We start from the raw sequence: 26,070 nt of genomic DNA, 5'->3' as shown, positions 1-26,070 counted from the left end.
GAAACAAGCAGTACTCTACGCCAAAGCCTTAGTTTAGCAGGTGTTAAACTAAGTTAGCCGCCGTGTTAGCTAATAATTTCATTTTGAACGCCCAAACAAGCAGCTGTCCTGTGACGGAAAACCGGAGACACAAACTCACCACCGTCCGGAACCTCCATGTCTTTATCTGGGTCTGCAACCGGAGCCATTACTTCTGTTATTTGGTCTTTATTCCGACAGCAGCGCAACAACACAGCAACCCGCGCCAAAGCGCCTTCCCGGGGAAAGTCATATGCAGGAAATGACGTCAAGTCGCTGTCAGCCAATTACCGGATATGCTGTTTATAATGTGCCCAGAAGGGGGCGGCATTGGTCTATCGTATCGTAAAGTGGTTTTACTGTGTGTTATTTATTGGAAATTCACTAACCTGATGGATTACATTTTATTTGCATTTTATATAATTGTATTAAAATGCAGCTACGACAAACATCCAAACATCTAAAGGTATTATTTAAAAAAAAATTATTTGTTTATGAAATGGAAAGAGAAAGTTTTCCTGTTTTTATTCAATCAGAAAGACTTTTCATTCAATTGAAAAGCTAATCATAAACCCACCCCTTCTCTATTTTGCCAAAGTGAGCAAGTTAGTTTAAGTTCAGAGGAAAAGAGTTTTGTATGTTGTTAAAAGGTACTAGGGTAATTGATTAAACAGAGAAAATATTTTCAAGTAAAAGGAATTAAATCTTTATCTTTTCCAATCTCGCTGTCTAAATAAAATTTCATGTAATTTTATTCAGTGTAAAGGAAGAAAATTAACTTGTTTGCCTAATAAATAACCTCGTCCTTTCTTAATATACCATTTATGACCACAACTTTAAACTATTGTTCTCCAGTTTTTAGTGTCTGTGTCACTGGACCTCCATGATGTCCATTGCCACAGAAACGAAGCCGGTCTGTAAAGGGGACAATAGATTCCTGTCCCAGACTGGGGCCACAGAGGAACTACAATACAAGCAATAATGAAAACACAAAGCACAGTTTGTCTCTTATTCAAGCTGCTCACTTGAGCTTTCTCCGTAAGCACCGTCACTATCTAAAGTACTGTGTTTCAAAGCTTATCTAAAAAATTGCATACAGTAATATTTGATATACGTATTAGTGTGGGAGTATTTAGAATAGTATTTATAAAAAACTATATGCTCATCATTCTTTTAGCCATAGTATTTTTAAAGAAATTATACATTTGACTCATACATGTTCTGATACAGATATTAATAAAAACCCTGATATGTTTGGGAGTTTGCTTAAAAATATATATTTATTTATATTTCTATATTTTATATATTTGTTTTGATAACCATGGATATAACCATTTATATAACCATGTATATTTTACGAATATTTTATCACAGCACCACTTTTAAATTAAGTTACAAGACAGAAAAAAGAAAACAACACTTTTCAGGGATACCCTGTTAAGATGAATCTGTGCGTCTCATATGAATTGATAGTTAAAAGCAGTTGCATGTCATACATGAAGTTAACTACAATAGGGGGAGGATTCATGCATGTCTGACAGCCGGATTATCTGCTGCATGTGGCGCTGTGTGGACGGTGGCCCACACTTATCAGTGGCGAGCAGCTGATCTGTGTCTGGGACGGACTGGACAGGGCGGGACGTATTTGTTCTGCTGGGCAGGAGCAAAACGGATATATTCAACAACAAAAAAAATAAGAAAAAGAGGACAGAGCTCACTTATTTCAATCTACCACAGGAGCAGGATGGTGAAACAGCGCCGCGTCAGAGTGAACCCCGACTGCGCGGCTGTTACGCCTCTTTGTTGCAGAAGAGGATCGTGGAAGGTAAAATAAGGTCAAAACAACGACTAGACGTAATTTTTTTTATTCACTTATCTTTTTAGGCTATTAGTTAACAGTTTGACGCATTTTCCACGTCTAAGTAAAATAGGAATAAACTGCTTTACCGTTGAAAAGAGAAGAAGAAGAGACTGGTTTTGGCACTGGTTTAATATATTTTATAACACGCTGTAACATAAGTAAGTTTAGAGTTAGTTCTATATGTATTGAACATTTGACCTAAATATTTAGTATTCATGCTCTGCCTACTGTTTTGTTTGTAATGGTGAAACGGTTTCGTCCACCAATCATCGCAGTTTATATTGCTAAGGTGGGCGATGATTGGTCCAAATTTGGGAGCTCGCTCTCCTCTCCTCCGTCACCATAGAAATGGTCCAGATGGTCTCCTTAGACAGACGCTCACTCACATTATTTACCTAATCTCTCATATGAAAAGTGTAACGCAATGTTGCGAAGTTATGACTGTTGCAGGATTTTATTTTATTTTTTTATTATTCTGTTTAAATATCAAAGTTGTACTCTGAGGCAGCTTGATATTAGAAATAGCCGTGGAGTGAGTCCTCTTCCATGCGTCTTTGTCTGCAGCAGCTTCGGGGTTACAGTGGGTGCGCCCTATTTGTCAACCGGAGAAGCAATTGATGCGCCGTGTATTCGTGGTCGGCACATTCTGTACACATGATGCGCCATACAGACCCACTGAGCAGAAACCGATTTCGACCATGTGAGTTATACAAATGCCAATGAGATTTTTATATTATTATTATTATTATGCTTTTTAAAGAGTCTTTACTTATTGTGGAAGCTTATATTATTAAGTATTTACAGCAACACGATGCATATCTTACATAAATCTGTTGTGGAGAGTGTCTTCTTTAAAAATAGAAAATAAAAAATCTCCCCTGACTTTGATTCCGCATCGCTTCTAGCCAGGTCTTTCCCCGGCTGACTGTGAAGGACTGCACCCGGTGGGATGAAGGGCAAGAAGGAGGGAGAGGGAGACAGAGGAGAGAGTGGGCGGGGAAAATAGAGGAGACAGAGTGGTGAGGAGAGCAGCATCTCCTCATTGATGCTGAGTCACAAAACAGAGAGAAATCAGCTGCATCCCATGAGGCTTTGGGAAAAATGGAGGAGCTAGAACACACCTGCCCTCATCCCCGGACGGTAGGGAGGCTGTGCACGGCTGTTTGCTTGCCTTTCTGTGAGATGAGAGTGTGTATACTGACTGTGTGTGTGTGTGGGCGTGTGTGTCTGTGTGTGTGAAGAAGGGAGACAGGAAGTAGGGGGAAAACAAAAGGTTCCTCTTCTGCCCCCTGTTATGAAACAGATCCTGGATTGCATGAGGGAGATGCTCAGAGTGCTGAGTGGACGGTGTTGTTGTTGAGGGATCTGCCAAAGGAAGAGAAATGTCCTGCTGAGTGAGAACTGTCGCAGTGAAATCACAGAGCCTCCTGCGTTGGGATACTCCGCTTTAATCCTCTTTGACACAAATCATGCTGTCAGCCCTTTTGTCTCCCCAAGTCGTCATTTACCTATTCCTTCTCTGTCCCAGCCTGTTTTCTTTAAGGCAGTCTCTCTCTTGGCTACTCATGCTATGGCTACTGGCTCTCGTCCTTTTATTTCCTGCCGCTTTAATCCTTCTTAGGCCAGATGCTGTATCTTGTGCCAGATCGGGCTTTATACTGAGCACGCTCCGGCCGCACGCCCTGATAGGCCCTTGTACTCTCCTGATCACAAAGTTTAACCTTGGCCATCTGCTTTTTGCTAAATCTCAACTATCTCACCATGCCCAGGGAATCAGAAGTGATGAGGCATATTTCCTGAAGGGATTTTTGTAGCTGCTGCTGTCTGAGCTACGAGTTTTCCTGTTTAAATTACATACAGCAAAAATTTTGGAGGAAAAAGCATCAAGCTAAATGTATCGTTCATTGGTGCAGCACAGTCCACAAAATTCCACCCTTTGGACCTAATTGAGTACATTATGTGTTTCAAAAAGTAAAATAATTGTTTTCAACAAAATCAGTCTTGCAACATTTATAAGCACCCATATTTTTATGGCATTGCATTTATGTTTTTATTTTTTACTGTTCTACCACCATAAAAGGATTTTAACTGGAATAGCTGATTGAGCTTTTTGAGAATGAAATCTCAAGTTTGGTCAAGGATAAAACATAAGATGAACTTCATTCCCTTCATTTGCTAAATAGGATGTGTCATTCTGTGGGCCTGTTTCTGTTTCACAGAACAGAGTCCATCGTGGGGTTGTTTTTTTTTTTTTTTTTTTGGACTACTGGGATATTTTCATATAAAATCTATGGGTTTTAACCAGAAAAGAGAAAATTCATTTTCAATTGATTTTCTTGCTGGATGAAGATCTTAAACAACATGCAGCCAAATCAATACAGAAATCAACCTTCTTCTTTGTCCATCACACTTTCCGGACCTAATAGAAAACCTGTGGCGTGAAAGACGAGCCAGGACTTTGGAGAATCTAAAGAGGTTGTACAAAGAAGAATCCTCCGAACTACTGAAATATCATAGTAATGTAAAAGCGGAGTTCTGTTCCCTACAGGAGGTTGTAAAAAGTACTAACAGCAGAGTTAATTGCCAATAGGTTGCAGGGGTTCTGGAGCTCCAAAAATGCTATCTAATTTCAAAAGCAGAGCAAGGATGCACAAAACAAGTGTAAACAAGCTTTGCACCTGTATTAAAGCAATGAATTCTATATTTTCATGTGGTGTCTTAATAATTATGTTTACCTGTGTAATTACTGCACAACAACAGTTGTGGGCTGTAGTCTGCAGTAACAGACTGCAGCCCACATCTTCGTCTTACTCCGACATTTTTAACTAAATTATCCACAAGTTTAATAACAAGCTAGCGTTTCTTACAAAATGCTTGTGTCCAGAACCACCTCACAGATTCTCTGCGACTGAAGGTCTATGAAACCGCCCCAACTGATTACCTGTTTACCTGAAAACCGCCATCGTTTCAGACTCTTATTTTTCGCCGCTGCTCCTGGAGGAGCCACTGACGTCAGGGGCCTGGCTGAACCTGTTTCCATGTTCTCTTCCTCCTCTCACACTCCCACAGTTTTCTGCTCTGTTTTGTCTCTCTTTCACGGGTGTGAATGAGATTTGGTGAATATTCCCCTGCAGTCAACAGATGGCACACCAACACAGTTTTTCTTTTTTAGGAGGGCTCACATTGCAGCATTTTGACCTTGATAATAGTCTTGCCACTTGCAAATTAGTATATCCCGTATCTGATTTGTTCATCTGTGCTCTCTGGTTTTAATTTCCTTTCAGAGTGGAAGAGAGTTCACTTCTCCCTTCAGAGCCACACTTACCAAGATTTTTGTCCTCTCGTCATGTTCAGTACATACAGTTGATTGCGGAGAGAGGTGAATGTCAGTGATCAATAGCACTGAGTGCAGCCCTTTCTGTCTCTGCCGTCTCAGAGTGCAGAGTGAGCATCAGCTGTAGTCAATACCTTAATGGTGGTTTCTGTAAGTGGCGAGGGAAGGGGCAAATCGCTGTTCTCCAGGGTCTTCCTTTAACCCAGTCCCTTTCTGACTCAGACTCTCACCGAGCCTGCCATCTTCGCCTCGGAGACCAGCTGCGACTGTCGAGCGCCTCACGAGAAGCTCAGCATCACGCAGGCCCGCAGAGGCACCCCAGGTACACGTTCACCTTCATGCTGCTTTTATCTCCGTTCTTCACTCTGTCTTTGTTTGATTTCCTCCCCTATTTTGAAAGTCATGTTTTCTAAGCTTTGTCTGAATCCCTGCATTTGCAGTGAGTGCCATTGCAAACGTATTCAAATCTCTTTAACTTTTTCATATTTCCTCACATTACGACCACAGAATTGAATGATTTAGTTTCCACAACTTTTTTTTTTTTTTTGGCCATAAATATTTCCAAATCTGTATTCCTTTCTATTAGTAGCTTCCATTTAGTTATCTCTTGAATTTGTATTTTAGTTCTAAATTTGGCACCAAATGAATTGAATTACATAATTACTCTTTGTTAGTTATTCAATTGAGTGCAGTTAAAACAAAGTAAGTAATAGCATGAAATAAGGAATCTTTTGTAAACAATATCAGTATAACCACAGTTATACTGATATAACCACATCAATTATATGTGACCATAACCATACTGAAACGTATCAGTATGGGTATGGGTATACTGATACGAATAAGTATAACCACAGTTATACTGGTATAACTGTGGTTATAAGGGTTAGGGTTAGGCAGAATCTGATTTAAGGGCTACTTGATTGTACGAAATCAAGTAGCCCTTAAATCAGATTCTGCCTGCAGCTCCCTTGTCTTATATTTCAGCCTGCTGCCTTGGGACTGGAGTAAACTTCTGTCATATCTCGGATCAGTCAACACTCCTTTGTATTCGTCTTTTCCTCTGTCATGGCTTGATGATCTTTTAAAAAAACAGCCTTTCATAACTCCAATTGTTTCCCCTTCTAAGTTTTTTCTGAACATTACACCAATTAACTTATTGCGCTAACCGTAGCTGTATTGTTTTTTTTTTTTTTTAGTGGACCGGCCGGTCAGAGTCTATGCAGATGGCATCTTTGACCTGTTCCACTCGGGCCACGCTCGTGCGCTTATGCAGGCCAAGAACTTGTTTCCTAACACCTATCTCATAGTAGGAGGTAAGAGAGGCTACTCTTCCAAACTCTTCACAACAGTCTGATGTTTCTGTCTGTGTTCATGTGTTTTCTCTCCATTGCTCCTGGAACAGTGTGCAGTGATGAGCTGACCCACAAGTACAAGGGTTTCACAGTCATGACGGAACACGAACGCTATGAAGCCCTGAGGCATTGCCGCTACGTGGACGAAGTCCTGAGAGACGCACCGTGGACTCTCACGCCGGAGTTCCTTGAGAAACACAAGGTGCGTTTGTGAGAAACATTCAAGTGCCAGCTTCCCAAAATGCCACTAAGAAAGAGAGAGAAAAAAAAACTGGACATGAAAAAGGTTGACTCACCACAAATGCAGTTTACGTTGAAATGATGTGACCAAACATTGGCCTTCGTTTATTTTAAGTCTGCCTGTTTTACGCCAGTATACAGTAGTTTTTGATCATCTTTGTGTGTTAATGCACAGTATGCTCTTGGTATGCTTTCTTATCACTGAAACAGCAAGATCACTGTTTGCTAGTGTCAGTAAACTAGTTGAATAATATGATGCATAGCAACAGGGCTGACCAGTACCGAGCATGAACAGGGTGAAGTACAAAATGAAGCAAATCCATTCATAGAAAAAACAAAAATATTTATTTACCATCTAATTTCTGAATGAAATGAGTAGGACTGGATATTATCGAGGAAGGGGGGTAGAATACATAGGATGTACTACTCTGTGTTAATGTATCTCATAAAAACCCAAATAAAATGCATTGAACTGTGAAAATCTCAATGAGGATGAATACTTTTGCAAGATTCTGTAAGTAGTGCAGAACTTAAAGGGCCTACTGCATGTTCACTTGAGCTCTTCTCATGTTTTATTTTATTTATTTTTTATTTCTGCCAGTGCTGTGTTTTCTGCCAAACAGTACATGTCCTTTGGTTGTTTCTCAGATCGATTTTGTGGCTCATGATGATATCCCGTACTCCTCAGCAGGATCTGAGGACGTTTACAAACACATCAAAGAAGCAGGTCGGGCGGTGATCTGCGGGGAATCAGAAAATCATGTCGCACATTTCACCACTAAATGAGGATCAGGCCGAAATAACCTTCTGCTGGTATCTTTCACTATTAACCAGGGATGTTTGTGCCCACGCAACGGACGGAGGGGATCTCCACCTCTGATATAATTACTAGAATTGTCAGAGACTATGACGTCTACGCCCGACGCAACCTGCAGCGGGGCTACACGGCTAAAGAGCTCAACGTCAGCTACATCAACGTAAGACATTGCAGCTCTGCTGCACTTGCATCATGTCAGAACAGCAGCCAAATCTTAATTTGCTGCAGACAGAGCAAGTTCTGGTCACCTGACTAGAACATTTACTTATCATCTTAGATTATATTTTGAACACTTTGGTACTCCTCCTTTTTTGTCACTTTTATAATCATTTTTCCTGAAAATTTTTTTTTAATTTTTTTATCCCCTTAGGAGAAGAAGTATCGGCTACAGAACCAGGTAGATCGCATGAAGGAAAAGGTTCGAAATGTCGAAGAAAAGAGTAAACATTTTGTTTACCGTGTGGAGGAGAAGAGTCACGATCTCATCCAGAAATGGGAAGAAAAGTCTAGAGAATTCATTGGCAACTTCTTAGAACTTTTTGGACCTGATGGGACATGGGTAAGTCAAGCATGGTACTCAATTATAATGCTACAAACAAGGGAGGCAGATATCCACCACAGTAATGGTTCATCATAATTCAAGTCTTCTGTCAAGAAGCTTAAATCTTTTTAAAATTGATCTTTTATTGTTTTATATTGAATTTAGTGAAAATGACAGAAATTAGATACTGCTGTTTGCTTTAAAATTTATTGACAGATGAAGATGTGTAAAAATCACAGTTGTTACCACACATTGACGAAACATTGATTTTGTTTTCCTTAGGCCACTTTGTGTTTTATTTGATCATAGTCCGTTTGGAAGATACATTTGATCAACTTTCTGCCTGGTGTTTCAATATTTCAACATAATGTTGTTCTTTCTTCATGAAGCCACCTATCGTGCCCCACCTAAAGAAAAACAACAGCACAACATGATGCTGCCACTCCTGCACAGAAGAGCTGGGATGGTGTTTCCAGGCTTACCCTCTGTGTGCTGCAGATATAACAAATGTGTAAATTGTAATATGACTTTTTGCGTTGCATTTGGAATAATGGCCTTCCTGCCCATGTTGGTACAGAAATTGTTCTATTGTTGAAAATGACAGTTTCTTGCTCGCTTCAGCCTGACATTTATGAGCTCTACTGTTTCAGTTCTGAGGTTCATACGCGCATCTTGCACTCTTTCCTGAGCCATTCCTGAGGTGTTTAAACTTGCTTATAATTCTTTTTCAGTGGATGACACTTTGCATTTTCTGGATGAATCAAACTTGCAAAGGTCAACAGTTCTTTCCCTGTTGCTTTCACCGAGTCATATTTAGTTTTCCATGAAGGAAGCAGTGTGTTTGTGATTTTCCTGTGAAACGTGTACACACATATTCCTCTATTTAACTTAATTCAGTCTAAGAAACCGAGTATTATAGACTGGGCTCTTCCAAGTTGTTGAAAGGCATTCTTAGTGTATGTAACCTTTTGAATTAAAAAAAAAACACATACATTTTTTCCCATATATTTCTTTTTGGGGGTTTTTTGTCTTCCAGTTTTGAATCCATCAGGCTACTTTTTTCTATTTTATACCACCAACCTACCTAAAACGACATCTGTCCTGCCAAACAACAATCCTCCTGACAAGCCAGAGTTCTGCCTCCTCCTCTTTGTCTTAGCCTCAATGTTTGCAACTCAAATTGTGACCTTTCAGGTGGACAAAATTAACCGGATCCCATCAATAAATTGCCAGAGGCGTCAAAAGGCAGTCCTCAAGGGCCGATGCGTGTTCTTGCTCCATGACAGCTGAATTAGCTCCTGAGCGTTTCATCCAGCTCTGCAGGAGCAGACTAATGAACCATTCATTTGATTCAGGTGTGTTAAACCAGGGGAAAAAAAACGAAAGCATGCAGGGCACCAGCCCTTAAGGGCCGATTGCGGTTCACCAGTGATTTAGGTGGAATTTTAACAAGCAAGGATCGGATGAGAAAAAGAAGCCAGGGGGAGTGTTTTCATTTTTTATAACATCCACCCTGTTGTGTTTACTCACCAGAATTTGTTCCCAGGTCTGCTTTGGGTTTAGAAATTGCACTGCAAATCATAAGCTACACACGTACAAACCTTCATTTTCTTCTTCTTCTTTTGCTGTTGAATAGAAACAAGTGTTTCAGGAGCGCAGTGGTCGGATGCTGTCCTACGCTCTGTCACCCAGAGAATCGCCCTGCAACAGCCCCCCGCGAGAACTGTCCCCGCTGCGCTCCCCGTCCCCTCCGTCGCCCCCTGCCCGCTGGTACAACGCCCGGCCCTCGCCTCCCACCTCCCCCAAAGGCGCATCGGCCTCGATAAGCAGCATGAGTGAAGGCGACGAAGACGAGAAATAGATGGATTCAGATAGAAACGTTTCACTTTATGGTACACTGCCTGGGAACACCTCACCAAAAAAAAAAAAAACAACAACAACAAAAACAAATCAACAACAACAACAAACACTTCTCTTCAAACAGCGCCTGGAAACAGAACCAGGTTTCCTCAAAGACGTTGCAGATTTGCAATGCTGACATTGATCAGGGGAACTGTGGTCCGGACCTGTGGAGCTAATAAAAAAGCCATCATTCTCTGGAGACCCAAGCAGGAAAAAAAAGGGTGAGATGCGAAGACCAGGATGTGGATTTATTCGATGTATTTAATGTCTCCATTTTCTACAAGGACAAGAAGCCTGTCTGCGACAGACTGGCGACCTGTCCAGGGTGACCCCCCCTCTCGCCTGGAACGTTAGCTGGAGATAGGCACCAGCACCCCTTCTGACCCCACTAGGGACCAGAGTGTTAGAAAATCGATGGATGGATAGACAAGAATCCTGTGCAATATCTGTGAAGAGGACTTGCTTTGGATTGTCCGGGACTAATACAGACTTTCAACCAGCCTGCTTATAATATCACTGGATTGTTTCTTGTCCTGCTTTTTGTCCTTACTTTGTAAGATGCCATCCTTCCATAAGTTTCACTCTAGAATCCCCCAAACATAGAGCTTACAATAGCAGAAAGGTTACAATGGGCAACACAAAACACGCCACTAATGCTAGTTTGAACCATTTTTATTTGTGATGCCCCCCCCCCCCCCCAAAAGTTCAAGCTTTACTAATAAGATCCTTTTGCCTTTTTAAAGCACTTTTCGAGAGAATTATTATTCAAATCAAAATTCTGCATTCACGAATTTGATGACACCACTGGTAAAGATGAATCAAAAGTCCTAAAATAAAGTCACCTTATATGCAAAAGCTTAAATTCCTAATCAAAAAAGCTGAATAACCCAACCTCTAATTTGACTGTATTTCTTTAGTGAAAGCGCAAACTCCGTGTTAAAAATCTTGTTTTCAACAAAACAATGTCTGGCACAGTACCTCTTTGCACAATCTACGTATCCAGAGTCCTGGGTCCTCCGTGACGTTCTTATGGAACGCTGCTCCAATGGTTTCCTGTGGGTTTTACATCCAGGCACTAAAATGGGCATGAAAGAAGGTTGATTTTGTGTCTGGGGAACCATTTCTGTATTGATTTGGCTGTTTATTTTGGATTGTCCTCCAGTGAGCGTGATGTTTTTCAATGTATTTGGCCAATCCTGCCAAGAGGCTTTGTTACAGAGAAGATCAATGTTACTTTTGTTGTACCTGATGGCAAGACAAATGTCCTCATCCTAGTGGCTAAGAGAAATAGCCTTGTGTCTCATGTCATATTTAAGCCTAAAGGAAACAAAAACTCACAGAAACTCTTAAGAAACTTTAAAAGAAAAAAGTGTTGCATAAATTTAAAACAAATCTGCCATGGTTGCTATTATTTTAAAGAAATTGTTGGCAATACCACAAACTGTGCCTCTGGGTGTTTTATTTAAAACAATGTCTAAACAAAGTCTTTAAATATGACATCACGCTGCTACAGTAAATTATTTTACTTTGAGGCTTTTTAAACATCTTTACTAGAGGTGCCAACCAGCTTGTCTGCATCTGTATAATTTATTGCACCATGCATTCTTTTAGTCTTTGGATATGATGTCAGTTGTCCATAGAAAAACTCAGATGATACTTGAATTGTGTAAAAAAAAAAAAAAAAAAAGTAAAACTCGCCATGTGACTACCTTTAGAAACTTGCTTAATATCTGTTTATCTCAGGTCTGCTTGCCCATACCAGCTCAGTGCAGATGAGCTTCCATCACCAACTAAATTATAACTTTAATGCAATGTAGACACATTCTATGTCCTGTATGCACATGCTAATCTCCACTGTATGTAAACACTTTAAAATTATGTCTGTTTTTTTTAAATCACCATTGTTCAAAAGGCTTAACAAGTTAATAAAGATTTAGATCAGAATGTATATTGCCAGACATGTCTTTCTTTCATTATAGCAAAAAAACAAGACAGACGGACGGACCACACAAGAGTTTTCTTTATTGTCAGGTTTGATAGTTTCTACTGCTGATCTCATGCTGACTGACGAGATGAGTCTACTCTGTTACTTCCAGGTGAATGTGGCATTATTGGTCTATCTTGCATACAAATATATAATTTAAGCAATTTGTACAGAAGGATGAAAAACACAGTGATCAATCCACACACTATATGTACAGCTTACACGCTAGGTTTATCTGCTATATATGTATCATATTCTTTGAAACAGATCACGTAGATGTTTTGATGACAGCAGAGGTTCACAACATCCGAGCATGAAAATGGAGGATCGTCTGTGTTGCGGCGTCTTGTTTTAAGTCAAAAAGTACATTTTTAGGACAGGTCTAAAGGGAGACCAAACATTTACCCGCACAATTACTGCTACTCAATAACATAGCACTTTTTTTTTCTTTTCTTTTTTTACAGCAGGTGTGTGACTAAGCGCCCCTCAGTTTGACTGGCAGGTTTCGAAGGCATTGGCAGTGGTGAAATGCGGAGCATATACAGGATGTGGAAGATTTTCCAACACCGCATTCTTCTTTTATTTTACTTCAGGTGACGCTAAAGGAGATGAAAGAAGGAAACTACTTCAGACTGAATAGTATAGTTCAGAACCATTGAACTTATGTTCTGTAAAGACGTAAAATTTTAAGCTCAGTAGGATTCTCTCTTGGTGTCTTCTTTTTTTGTATAAAGACAGATTGACTTTGTCCCAGAGGCTGAACCTGATGGCAGTCCGACATGCGGCAATTCCAAAGGGGGTCTCAAAAGAACTTCAATCTCTAAAATACAAACGATATTTTATGTGCCTTAAGAGATTGTTGTGTTTGCATTGGATGGGGATTTGCATAACAGTCCATTTCTTTTAACAATGGAAATGGAGGTTGTGCATAACCAATGATCTTCCTGTGTGAACGCACTCAAAGAGGGGAACATGTAAAGCATTTTTAGATATGCAAAGGAATGTTCAATAAATGGAGATTTTTCTGTGGAACTTTTGAGTGTAGTTCAGAAAGCAACCAATCCAGGAGAGCTTTCCTTGATTGATTTTTACCCCCTGAGAGCAAAAATAAGAAAGCCCATGGATGTTAGCTTCTGCAGTAGTGCTAAGATTGTTTCCACTGTTCGAATCTACCCATACAAGGATTTGATGTCTGAACTGTTAAAGGCAGTTAAAAGCATTTTCAAAGCTGTTTAAAATATTCATGAATTGTAACTATTTGCGGGAACTTGTGGCTCACTGTGTAAGAAAAAGTGGATGTTTTTATTACTATTATTTTTATACTGCTTTACTTTTATATTAAGCAGATACTCTGACTGTAAGGGCTTTGTATGCTCTGCTCTCCACACGTTTCCCGTAGGAACAGAAATGGTGATGCACGCCTCCAACCTAAATTTCCTGTGGAAATATTCATTTCTGCATCCATAAACACCGAATGGAAACATTACGGTGGTGTAAAGGTTAATAAAATGACACTCGTTTACTTAACGATAATGTTTTATGCAACTTATTGTTGTAAGATGGCAGATGTATTCCCAAACTAGTTGTTGGTGTCAGCCTGCACGACCAATTGGATAATAATCAGGATTTATACTAGATGCAGACACTAAGAGAGTTACCTGCTGCACAAAAGATATTAACCGTGTATAACAGCCTAACAGAACATGGCCTGAAAAACAACTGAATCATCCGCTCGGCACACAAGTTAAAGACTTGGTCAATGTGGAACTGCAGTCTTTTCTTTTTTCATGTAGCTCTGAATGACATTTGAAGTTACTGCACTAAACCACTCTAAAGAATAAATATAACAGACTTAATAAACTGCTAAAAAAAGCTCCTCGGTGAAATAAAATGGGAGAACCTAATGGATTTTATTTAGCGCTCTGAGATATTTCACAATCCAGGGTCTTTTCTTTGAACATATTTTCCTCTTACAGCCTCTCCAAACACTCATCTTTGTGTGCCGTGTGACCTTTTTTTCCCCCTTTTTCTTAAATAACAGCTTTTTTTTTAAAACAACAAAACATAAACTAGATGTTCAAATCATCACTAAAATATCAAAAAAGTAAACAACAACTGCAACATCTAGTTCACTTTAACTCAGCATAAGAAAACGCAAAAGTACATTTACAAACTTTGTTCCAACTCATTCAGAAGACTGCAGGGATCAGCAGGAATTCAAGTGAAACACAAGGCCGACCGGATGATGCCAAAAGCGCACAAAGCAGTGAGCCTGTTGTTTATTCCCCACAGCAGCATGAAATGATGACAAGCAGAACAGCGTCCGTTGTTCAGGTGCTACAGGTCCATTTGTACCTATGAACATTAATACATTACATATTGCTGGTGTTGGGAAAGCTACTCGGCGCACAATGCTGGAATGGTTGTGTGTCTTATACATACATGACTCGTTTGGTCCTTTTAGTAGTTGTTAATCAGGGTTGCAAGCAGTAGTGTCTGATGAGCGATATTACTTTTAAGTACTGGTTTGTGGCTGGGTAATCTTGGACAATAAAGCTAAGCAAGTAAAATATAAACAAAAGTATTTTAGACTAGTTTCATTTTCATTGCCTCCCTTTAAAATTGTTCAAAATCCATTACACCATGAACCATGGTTCTAAAACAAAAAAAGCATATAGTAAGCTCCCAGAAATAAGGCTTTCTTTCATAAATATAACAAAAAAGGTTATCACGTCTAGAGCTTTAAATGTAATGTCTTTGAAGCATTACCTGTTCTACTTTCTTTTTTCAAAAAGGTGCATCTAGTTTCTAATTTATAAATATCATTTTTAACAATTAACCCTGACTAAAAATCTGAAAAAGTGCAATCAAAACAAGTATTTGCCACAATAATAACAAACTAGCCTACTGGCGCATTTAATCAAACGTGTTTCACAAAGAAAAACACAAATAAAAACCTCCTTCTCTTCTCATTTGCACTGAAACATTGCACTGTGTTTTGAGAGAAAGAAACAGAATAAATCTTTCTAAAGCCAAGAAAGAGACTCAATCAGCTGAGTCGGGCTTATCTGGCCAGAGGGAGGAACAGCTTCGTCAGAAAACGGCACAAGACAAGAGGTTAAAGACAGGAGTGTTGCAGAGAATTTAACTTCAACAATGAAATTGATAGAATCTACAATTGGGGTTAGATACGTTGCAGCTACAATACCGAGAATTTTTCACTCTGTTCTGAGCCACAACAACAAAAGCTACGCTAAAGAAGGTTATTTGCAATTGGGTGCAAATGTAAATCTGGGTCACAACACCCTAACAAACCTTTCACCACCAGTGCAATGTGAAAGCAAGTCTCATCCTAAATGAAGCTTTTACCCACGGGCAACATTTCAGCGCACATGCTCCACACAGAGAGCAGCCGTTTCATGCTGGCAGGCCATGCAGAGTTATCTGTTGGCTTTGTATATGGACTTGCTGGCGTCACGCGGCTCTTTGCTGGGGTTGCTCCAGTCGTCCGCTTCGGGGCTGGTCTTGTAGTGCCGCCAAGCTGACTTGTTGAACACAGGGAGGCGTTCAAAGGACTCACTGGACAGAGCCTTTAAGTGAGAAAAACAGAAGTCATTCACTGAAAAACACAGTCAAGAGCTAGAAGGAAGCTTGAAAGAGACAAGCTGAAGTGAACAGGTCCGTATGACTTTTTTGGGCTTTTATTTTGAGGTGTTGGTATGCATGGCCTTCAAAAGTTCATTCAGTGTAATAAACCAATAAAGTTCAACTAATGTTTGAATGTCAGTGCTAAATACCGGTTTGTCAAAATTCAATAATGTAAGAATTGGTGATTGTTTCAGCTGAATCAGTAGTTAAATGTGTTAGAAGTAACTCTTAAGTCTAAAAAATATATATAATTATATACAATTAGTTAATAACATTTAAAATGGAGACACAATTCCAAACTCTAAAGATGAAATTAAGCTCATAACATGAATATATTGCCTAGAAAACAGGTTTATCAAAACTCCGGACCTTCCTTTAATAAAAAAAAACAGTCTGTTGGAGACTGCCCCTAGTGGCCAGAATAAGTTTTTGCACTTGTACAAACTTACAAGCGCAAGGTGAACAAGCAGCAAGACGCCCTAAAGGAAGTCTGTGCTTTCTAATATCACAAGCTGACAAACAGTCATTGATGTTGCGAACACAAAACACCAGAAATGCTCTTATCCCCATTTTCTTCTTTTGGAAACTGAATAAAAGATTCTCTAAAATCCTAACCGTTTACTTAAATCATATTAATAAAAATACTACTACTCCACATCTGGCTGACCCAGGTTACCTTCAGATAGATGACAGCATCTGTGCCCACTCCCTCCATGGAGTAGAGCTTCAGGTCGCCCTGGAAGTATCGAGCATAGAGCCGGGAAATCGGCAAACCGTAACCAAAACCAGCCTGGAATAGAGAAAAGAGAAGAAAAACAAACTTACCATCTACATGCTAATTTAGATCATCATAAAACCGAATGATTTTGAGAGCGGGTGCACCAATGGGACGGCTCCTGGTTCCAGGCTGGGCGTCGGGGCAGTGGAGTACATGTAGTTAAAGAGACGGTCTATCTTCCTCAGAGGAACTCCTCCTCCTTTGTCACTGATCTTGAGACAGACGCCGGAAGAGTTAAAGATAATAAAAACACGGAAACAAAAAGCTCATGTGTCACAATGCGCAGATCTATTTACCTTTATCGACAGATCCTCTTTACCCAGAGTGACTCTCGCCTTCACTGGCGGCAGCCCCTCCTTACTGTTTTCATGAAGCTCCACTGTCGCTCTCATGGAGTTCTGCAAACAGCCACAACGTCTATAAACTGAGCTTATGAGGGCAGAGGGGTCTTCACAGAAAATCCAGCCAAGTCATTATATTTAAAGAGAACAGCTCTGCTCACCTTGAAGAGCTCAAACAACATGTGGAACAGATGCGAGGGCACGTATACCACCTGGATGGGCTTCTTCGGAGCTTTCACTGGAAAACAAAAAGAAAGAAAGTCTCTTTAAGCTGGTTCTTGGGAAGTTAATGACAGAGTGAATACTTTAATCACTATGGAGCTAAATTCGGAGCATCCAAACACATGTTTTGGTGCAACATCTGTGTGGCAGATTAAAAGAGGCGCAGGGTTTAATGCACAATGCACTTACTGTTGAACTCCTCAATCTTGAGCTCAGGAGCAGCTAAGTAGTACTTCTCACACAACATCTTGGCAGTGTCATAGGCATCTAGAAGGAGAGCAAAAAAAAAAAAAAAAAAAAAAAAAAAAGGCTGAGAACAGAGCAGCTGAATGTCCATTGTTTATATTTGCAGTCATGCTTTGGGTCACTAATGCTCTCTCTGTCCGCTCGCGGTTCACTCAGAGCGTTTGATCCACGCTGATGAAATGTTTTTTGAAACTATCGGTGATGTATGCGTGTCTGTGACGGAGGAAGCCACTAATTTCTCAGAAATCCCAAACGCTCAGGAAGCACAGAAATGTTTTTTATACAAGCTCAGGTCAGGCCACATTCTTGACTCCCCCTGAGAGCAGGCTGAGAAAAATAAAAATTAAAATAACACAGACAACCAGAGGCAGCTGTGGCTCAGGTGGAGCAGCAGGTTGGAATAATTGAGAGGCTGGTGGTTGGATTTCCCTTCAGGCAAGGCACAGAGCATTGTTGGCATTTGTGTGGATTATAAAGGGATATTATTACAAAAACAACCGCAGAGGAGTTTGATATACAAAGCAGAGGTCAAAGGTCACCTGTGATGCTTCCTGGAACGAGTTAGGATAGGTCTATGGGCTAGACAAAACATGTTCATAACTTTTTTCTTTGCACAAAATCATTATTGGATAATGAGATTTTAGTCTGTTCAGCTCTGTCCATTTTGAGCTCCTTTCAGAATGAGCCGTTCGTTTTAAATGCAAATAAACCCCACAACTCAATGTTTAAACTCGCACGTGAAAATGGCTGCAAACACAACCGTACAACACTAGTAGAGGTTCCTGCACAACCAGCAAGAATGCAACAAGTGGTTTCTGAATGGCACGTCAGCAACAAAACACTCATCTTTTCCAACAGCCATTGTACAGAGCATGCAGCGGTAAAACCAGCTGACTAAACATCTCAGCTTGAGTTGCTGGGTGAGGGTCAGTGCCTGCTAATTTGTGGTATTACATTCCAGAGGTTTTTGAAATGGCTCATTTTCTAGACTAAAAAACGGCTGGGTGTGTTTAATTTTTTTTTTAAGCACTTGGGCTGTTTTTAGAAGCAGTAGAGACCCAAATGAAAGTATAGACACCTGCAAAAAGGGAATTTTGCATAGGTTCCCTTTAAAATTAACCGCAAATTATTAACAAAAGGGGAAAAAAAGATATAAAAAATATTTGCATCCTCACCACATAATTCGGCATCACTTTGAAATACCCAAGGAGATGAGACCAAGCAATTTTGAAAACACTTTTTTGTTAAAAGAAAAATAAAGCTAAAGATTTAAATGTTAACAATGGAGGTGGAGCAATCGTGTCAGAGCTGTTGTAATGCCAGCTTCACAGGAAATATGATACTGACAGATGCTGCAATAACCTCAGTCAAATATCAGCCAATGTTAAGGTGAAAAAGCCAATGAAAAGCTGATTTATGGAGTTGTGTTAAATCCATGGTTATTCTCATATACACACTAAAGCATAGGTCGCCATCCATTATTAGAGGCACTCAAAAATATGCGCCAGTATCCATGCAGTAGGTTAAATACTGATGTATTTAATCAATGGAAAAAAATCAGGAGGAAACTAATTAATTGGTGCATCTCCAGTGACTGCAACTCCAAATAATCAATTATAGATATTATTCTAGCAGCAGTGGGGAGAGATCCAAAACAAATAAAGGCAATTTGTTTTGGATCACTATTTTAACACTGTAATGCTATGGGATTTGGAAAGAATCTAATTCTAGCGTATTCCTAAGTTCTGACAGCGTCTGCTCTGGTCGTCATATTCCCTAAAATAAACATCCAGAAAACAACTTTAGAAATAACAGGAAAGCATTTCCAAGCTGTAATATTTGCCATGGGGGCCAACAGTCCCCACTAACCAGACCGTGTCCCCATTATTTCTCTTGCATCCTGCTAAGAAACTTAAAAGAAAATGGAAAAAAAGAGAGAAGTTCACACCTGGTGGAAAGTTTATTTTTTTTTTTTCTGCAGAGCTCTTCCCCACGTAACCTTTCTACATGTGAGGACTCTGTTCTCTACAACAACATCTGGAAGAAATTTCCTAGAGGTACAGCACGTTATATCGCTTGAAGTGAGCCTTCATGCGAGTTTCTTTTGGTTTTTCTTGCCCTGTAAACAGCTACACAACACGGTTCTTGAGAGAAAAACAACAGAACTGTTCGTAAAAAGCTGAAAAGAGAGATTTTAGGTTGATATGTATGGACGTTTTTTGGAAAATAAGTCCAGTAACTGATGAAAACATAATAATTAGCAGCCTGAACCACAAACAACAAAGTAATCCAACAAAAAGAAAATACTTTAATTATTGCATTTTCAAACATAATGTTTCCATAATAGGCTGTAATTAAAGCCTAATTTAGCCCACAAGTTGGATGGAAGACACTCTTTTTGTATTTTAAGAAACTGATCAAGAACATGTGGGCCTTGGTTAAACAAAAACAAAAACAAAAAAAAGCACAGTTCTTAAACTCACCACTAACAACTTCAGCCACGTTGCAGTTGGGATCAATGCTGCCGATGTGTTTGGGATGGGCGGGGTTGGTGTCGTTACTGAACAGCAGAGCTGAACACAAACACAAAGGAGAAATCCAGCTTGCAGAGACGGACCTAACGAGAACGTGACGCCAACGGGAGCATGAGACTCACTGTGCTGGTTGATGAGCATGCGGAAAGAGATGCGGTTGGTGTAAAAGCGGTCGAGAAAATACTGGATGTTGCTGCTGATGAAGGGGTCAAAGCCAAATTTCTCCTTGTACTCGACGACGCCCTGAGCCATGGTGGGCACGACGTCGTTGTGGCGGTTTCGGATGTCAATCAAGATTTCCAGAAAACTAAACGAGAATGAAAGAAGATGGAGCAAACCCCTCGTCAGCTCTGACTTTTCCCACGTTTGTCTATATTAAAACCAAACTTCGGTGTATTTTAATAGGATTTTATGGACGCAAAAAGGAAAAATTTCAAAAGTATGGAAGTAGGACTTCCTCTATCAATAGCTTTCTTCTTACCACACTGCAATAAAAGGGCAGATCTTTGTTGTGAATGTCCTCTCTACAAATTCAGAGTTACCATGGGTATCCAGGCTTTTTTATTTTATGTACAAGTTTGTGACATCTGTAACAAAAGTCTGTAGAACTGGATTTTATTTAGGGGCGCCAGACTAATTGGGAATGAAAACAAAAATTCACTGTAGCCTGTGTATAATGTAACAACTACTTTTGTAAGGTGTAGCATAGACATAATTTTAGAATCCAAAACCATTTAGATTCTTCAGATATGACTTTATGAGGAGAGAATCAAACTCAAAAGAAGAAGAAAAAGAAAACACTTGGGGAAGGCAAGTACCAGCTTAGTATTTCTGCTGAGTCATTGTCAACAAGAGTTAAGTTCACAATGCAGTCAAGCCTCTCCTTATTCCTTACCATGCGTTTATCAGTCTTGCGTGGCTGTTTATCAGACGGGGTATTGTTATGATATCAACACACCAACACACACACACAGTAAGGGACACAGTCAGCACAGATATATGAGCACAGAGTCAATGTTTCAACTCCTGCTTCTAGATTCACTGAAAGCTGAACAAACTGTTAATGCATTCTTTACATTTCTAATCACAAAGTCAATATTCACTCACTCATTCAGAGTGTGAGGGTCCTCTGCCTTCCTGTTCTCGAAATCCAGCAGCTCCACGAAGCTCTGCATGTACCTAATCACGTCAAACAGAGACCAAAAGTCAACTTTCACACCCTGCAAATCATAAACTTTGTTGCCCGGAACCGACCCAATAAGAAAAGAAAAGAAGCCGTTACCACTTCTGGACCAGTTTGACAGACGGCTGGCTGAGCAGCTTGTCAGGCAGCAGGTTGACCTCTCTCATGGTGTTGGCCAGCCGTACTGGCAGCTCCTTACGCAGGAACATGTAGGATGTTTTCTCACAGGCATTGTCCCTGCCTGAACAAGGGTGAAAAAGTTGCATTTATTAGTGTTAACTGCAATGTTTTCAAGTTGTTGTAGAGTTTTCTGAGCTTTTGTGCAAACAGAAACCTCCCAAAAGTCACACATGCCATTTTTCATATAAAAGATGCTGGATCAAAACTGCCTGGAAATGGTTTCTATGCAATCCAGGTTTCCAATTATCTGCTGCATAATGTCGGCTTCATGGCTAATTGGGCACTGTATCACGCTCCGACCAATTAACTGACCAATCAGTCAACATCCTGACATTCAGGAGAGAATTCTTAGAGAGACAGAAACAAATTCTCACAGCATGTAACCAAAGCTGCAAAAGCAATACCAATGATTGTGCTCAAGTCATGTAAACATAATCTGTTATGCCCTTATTATGTGTGAAGGAGAACAAAATAGTTTTACTCATGGAGGGTCAAAGGTTAGTTGCTGAGGTTCACTGACAATCTGGTAAGTTTAACAACGAAAGCAGAAATAAAAAATGCCTCTGTAAAATAAGTAAACAAACTGTTCTAAATGCAGTTTTAAAAACATTTATTTTAAGGAGAGAGCAAACAATTAGTTGGCCGTTTCCCAAACAACTAATTGGGAAACGCCCAAATAATAATAATATATATATATATTTTTAGCTCTGGGCGATCAACATTAATGTTAGCCAATTAGTTTCTTTCTATTACAACAGATGACAATATTAGAACAGCTGTAGAAAAAATATTATTTTAATATGGAGGATCAGAGATGAGGTCACACTGTGTGAGTCAGAGAGAACAGCTGTAAAAAAAAAGGGTTTACTCTATTTTAAAACAAAGACAAAATGACTGAGTTGACATCCGAAACTGACTTTAGTAAGTTATATGAGCAATTACAAACAGCATTGCCCCCACTGCACATTGCAGAGATTGAAGGTCATAACTGCGACTTTCAGATTTCCAGAACACTCCTAATGTTTCCAAATCCACCTTTTTACAAGACAGATCCACTAAAAGTCTTTTGCTCGCTCACTCTTGCCACATGTTGTGCTTCCTTTCAAATGGCTTACATTTAGAGTTTCTGACCAGTATTTTACTCAAAATTGGCCACCAGCAAATTTCTAGGTACACGTTCAATTTTGAGACTCTTTCAAGAAAATAAACTGTGGAGAGTGCTGCGCTGCCCACGTGATCTCACTCCCAGGCTGCAAAAACACGTTTCTCAACTCTTCTTGCAGTCTTGTATGTGGAAAAATCTTTAAGGAACATCCCACCTGAACTCTCATAATCTGCTTTCAACTTTTGATTTGTAGCTTGTGATTTTGATAAGAAACACTAATAGCACTTATCTTGAGGCTGAGAAAAGAAAGCGCAATACCTTTCAGCTTCTAAGATAATACCCAACCTTTGTTATCCGACTGGAGATTCGCTCACTCTCTTCCAACTTAAGCTTTAGCAGATAAGAGAAACTGAACTTGGAGATCATAAATCTTTGGAGCAAAAAGAGATGAGGGATTAATGTTTAACATTTGAGTGCAAGAAGAAAATGTCACTCTGCTAAATTATCTTTCAGCTACATCCACAACTCTGTGCACCTTTCACTTTATCCTATCGTATCTGACAGTACATCGTGTCCTTCCAGCCTGCCGTCTCATGTGTGCAAGAAAGGATTCACGCATCCTACTAAGCCTTTGGAGGGCAAATCTGTGACTCGGTCAAAATCTGCTGCTCTCAAGTTACAACCCATTTTAGAAAAACAGCAACAAAGCATCTCCTGCAAGAGTTTCAGAAAACTCTTTTGTGCAACTGAATTGTCTTCAAGTGGAGAAAGAGGCCAAAAATTAAGGTAAGTAATCAGACCTACATCAGATAAAAGTTCACCCACCATCAGCCATATTACTGGAATGTGTGTGGATTGCAAAAACAAAGTACTGTACTAATACTGTATGTAAAGATTTTAGCGCTGAGGGAGAGAGATGGCCATGGCAGATTTTGTGTCCATTTCTGTATTGATCTGGCCACATGTTTTGGATCTTTATTCTACTTAAAGACTGGGATGTGACCTGAGATCATTAGATCTGAATTTAAAATCTCATGATATTTCAAAAATGTTTATGAAATTATGCTTTTTAACGCTTTTTTCCCCCCCAAGAAGCCTTAAACAGGCCCAGAGGCATCACACCTCCTCCAACATCCTTTACAGTAGCCATAAGGTGCTTTCCCACAGATTCAAACAATGTTTTATGACAAATCCACAGTGAGTGTTTGCTTCTGCAAATATGGCTTGAACTCTGTACATGTTTATTTTTGTGATGGTAGGGCACAAGCAGCTTTTGTTCTGGTATCTTTCCCAAATAACCAGTTAGAAAATTCTTCAAACTTAGATCAACATCAATATGCTAACAATTAAAAATTTATATTTATTTGCTGACAAATAAAACAAGGGTTTTGCTGACCGGGTAACACCAACAAAACCCTTGGTCTTGACTCAACAGTTGACACAAACTTCCTGTTGCTCACATCCAAACCACAGCTGTGGGGACAAATTACATAACAGCTTCTGTTTAATCATATGGATTAAGAAAAGCCTTGAGTGCAGGAGTGTGATCCTACGGTATATCTTGTTATATCTAAATCTGAATTAGTTTGTTTTTTTTTTTGAAAATGAAAACAGTCATGATGACTTTCATTTTTTAACACAATGAATCATGATTTAATTATTTTTTTTGTATGAGGAACCTGTTGGGGGGGATTATTAAGTCCTATTGAGCAACTACAACAATGTGAGTGGAGGTGCTGTATACCTGCACGCACCACCACTAGCCTGCATGCTGCTGCTTGTGCTAGCATGGCTGAGTTACCACAGTAAGAGTAAATTCAAATCAATTCAAATGCCACCTCTCATTATGATAGTGTTTCCCTGCAACATGTGGTGGTGCTCTTATTCTATTTATAAGTCAGTGATTCTTGAAAAGTGGGACAAAATGGGTTTAAATTTTCCCCCATTTTTTTAATTACAATTATTCCTCAGGCTTATGTATACAAATATGACAAATAATGTTTTGGAAATGTAAAGATGCAGGCTCCCAGTTGCAACATTTTTTTTAAATTTTATTTAATTTTTAATGGACCTGACCCTGACCTTTGTCATCACCATCTAACAAAAATAAATATAAAATTATTTTTAATGACCCTATTAGTGATATTTTTACTCAGTTTTACAGACAAATGCATCTCAAGAAATAAAGAAAAATTATTTAAAACAAAAAACAACATAAAGTCCATCTGACGGAGTTGACTGCATGACGGAGTTTATGCAGAACGGAAGGAAGTGACAAACTAGTGAGTAAAAAGAAATACTTGATACATGTGAAGTAATGCCCTTTATGTAAAATACATTAAAAGGAAATTAACTGCACGCTTAAGTAAGATTTGTCAACATTATGACTGAAAGAGTCACACTGACTAACTCTGATGGAGTGGACATCTGAAAGAGTTGACGAAATGCCAAACTACCTCAATTTATATTCTGAAGGAGGCCATATTGTAGCTGATCAGGTCCATGCAATCTTTACAGTACACTAAAGTTAAGCATTTATTTCACAAAATTTCAAAGTTTTGTAAACTGTCAGTTATGGTGTTGACATATCATGGTTGTGACGAACAACGTGGGAATAAAACAGAAGAAAAAACTAAAGAATAACAAGCTAACGAGAGCTGCCCTCTTAGCAAAGGAAGAGAAAGGAAGAGGTCATGGGGTCCTCAGAAGTACTGATGCCCCCCAATAATGCCTGATTTAAAAAAAAAATAATTTACATTCTTTTTATGTCTGATGGTGTTGACAAAAACTTGGGACAAATTTCAATTGAGTTGGAAAATATATATAAAATATATTTTTTTAATTAAATTTATTGATACTTTTATAATTATTTATTTGAATACTTATACTTAATTGTCATAATATATTATCTTAGTATTCCTTTAACTGTTTTAAACTATTATAATGTATTGAGTTCTGCTCCAGGACGAGGGATTTTAAAGACACCATCCACCTACTACAATGTTTAAAATAAAAAAATATTAAGCAAACACCAGGAAAACATACATTGTTGTGCTCACATGGCCCAGGTTAGTTTAGTCAGATATTTGAAAAAAAAAAAAAAAAATTATTTTGTGTATATTTTATTCAAATTTTGTACTTTATCGATAGGATCTCTTTTGTCCCTGTCAAGAATCACTAAAGTCCGACATTCACTGTGACACTTTAAGAAGCCCATAATAGCATCTGAAAGAGTTGACATGAGACTATAAAAGGCCCCTGCTGTAGTTGCCATCTCCAATTGCAAGCCATTCCTTATTTTATTATTATTATTAGGCTACTCACCAAAATCCAGGAACTGCTTGATGGAGAGCGGAGACGGTGAAAATCGGGAGTAATACTCGATTTTGGGGTTAGTGTTTTTCAGCAGACACAAGAAGATCCTCATTTTTTGAAAGTTCAACGACGCTCGTCTCGTATTTGTCTGTTTGTTTGGGATGTGACGTTTCAGAGTCAGAGAAAATAACACGACCGCACCATCATTGCCATCTTCACCGCCGGTAGCGATGGCAGAAACTCGGCCGGTCCGTGTCTGTCTTCGGCGTCCACATTTCCACCGTCCACAGTGGACACGAACCGATGGGACTCATTCATGTAAATAAGACGATGAATGACCAGCGGACACGAAGAGCTCTCGTTGCGGCTTCCTGTGTCTACATTTCTAGATATTCAGGTCGGCTCGTCGTTGTAAAGCGGCAGAGTGGAAGAAACCTACTTCCTGTGACGTTTTTCAAAGTAAAAC

General features: G+C 39.4%; 3 protein-coding genes across 6 annotated transcripts in view; 1 reads left to right on the top strand and 2 right to left on the bottom strand.

Moving 5' to 3' along the window:
- Window positions 1-264, bottom strand: part of pola1 (DNA polymerase alpha 1, catalytic subunit) — a 56,052-nt gene extending 55,788 nt beyond the window's left edge. For both annotated transcript variants that reach the window (XM_005809868.2, XM_023326614.1), the window contains exon 1: window positions 140-264. In XM_005809868.2, coding sequence (XP_005809925.1) covers window positions 140-188 — 49 coding nt within the window. In that variant the 5' untranslated portion in view covers window positions 189-264. The remainder of the gene's footprint in view (window positions 1-139) is intronic.
- Window positions 265-1,628: 1,364 nt separating this feature from the next.
- Window positions 1,629-12,012, top strand: pcyt1b (phosphate cytidylyltransferase 1, choline, beta). Of its 3 annotated transcripts, none has more exons than XM_023326437.1 (8): window positions 1,629-1,843; window positions 5,436-5,535; window positions 6,413-6,529; window positions 6,619-6,770; window positions 7,457-7,535; window positions 7,643-7,785; window positions 7,996-8,184; window positions 9,803-12,012. In XM_023326437.1, the coding sequence occupies exons 1-8, from the start codon at window positions 1,763-1,765 to the stop codon at window positions 10,025-10,027; spliced, it is 1,086 nt and encodes a 361-aa protein (XP_023182205.1). In that variant the 5' UTR covers window positions 1,629-1,762; the 3' UTR covers window positions 10,028-12,012. The 3 variants fall into 3 exon arrangements, with proteins under 3 accessions (XP_023182205.1, XP_005809910.1, XP_023182206.1); XM_005809853.2 differs by lacking the exon at window positions 1,629-1,843 and adding an exon at window positions 2,856-3,019; XM_023326438.1 differs by lacking the exon at window positions 1,629-1,843 and adding an exon at window positions 4,161-5,363.
- Window positions 12,013-12,066: 54 nt separating this feature from the next.
- On the bottom strand, window positions 12,067-26,039 carry pdk3 (pyruvate dehydrogenase kinase 3). The gene is made up of 11 exons (XM_005809855.2): window positions 25,614-26,039; window positions 21,104-21,245; window positions 20,929-21,000; window positions 19,944-20,128; window positions 19,771-19,860; window positions 17,231-17,308; window positions 16,981-17,057; window positions 16,775-16,876; window positions 16,583-16,690; window positions 16,377-16,490; window positions 12,067-15,642 (listed from the first exon to the last, which is right to left on the bottom strand). Exons 1-11 carry the CDS (start codon window positions 25,714-25,716, stop codon window positions 15,493-15,495), a joined length of 1,221 nt encoding a protein of 406 aa, XP_005809912.1. The 5' UTR covers window positions 25,717-26,039; the 3' UTR covers window positions 12,067-15,492.
- Window positions 26,040-26,070: the final 31 nt, after the last annotated feature.

This window comes from Xiphophorus maculatus, chromosome 21, assembly GCF_002775205.1.
Source record: "Xiphophorus maculatus strain JP 163 A chromosome 21, X_maculatus-5.0-male, whole genome shotgun sequence".
NCBI classification, from domain to species: domain Eukaryota; kingdom Metazoa; phylum Chordata; class Actinopteri; order Cyprinodontiformes; family Poeciliidae; genus Xiphophorus; species Xiphophorus maculatus.
Note: the sequence above shows the minus strand (reverse complement) of the source record. Positions and strands in the feature narration are given on the sequence as shown.

Excerpts from the sequence above, each read along its gene's own strand:
- pcyt1b (XM_023326437.1), top strand. The coding sequence starts at position 1,763 with ATGGTGAAACAGCGCCGCGTCAGAGTGAACCCCGACTGCGCGGCTGTT. Across the intron at positions 5,536-6,412 it reads GGCCCGCAGAGGCACCCCAG|TGGACCGGCCGGTCAGAGTC; the intron begins GTACACGTTCAC and ends TTTTTTTTTTAG. Across the intron at positions 7,536-7,642 it reads CAAACACATCAAAGAAGCAG|GGATGTTTGTGCCCACGCAA; the intron begins GTCGGGCGGTGA and ends ACTATTAACCAG.
- pdk3 (XM_005809855.2), bottom strand. The coding sequence starts at position 25,716 with ATGAGGATCTTCTTGTGTCTGCTGAAAAACACTAACCCCAAAATCGAG. Across the intron at positions 21,246-25,613 it reads CAAGCAGTTCCTGGATTTTG|GCAGGGACAATGCCTGTGAG; the intron begins GTGAGTAGCCTA and ends ACCCTTGTTCAG. Across the intron at positions 21,001-21,103 it reads GTCAAACTGGTCCAGAAGTG|GTACATGCAGAGCTTCGTGG; the intron begins GTAACGGCTTCT and ends TGACGTGATTAG.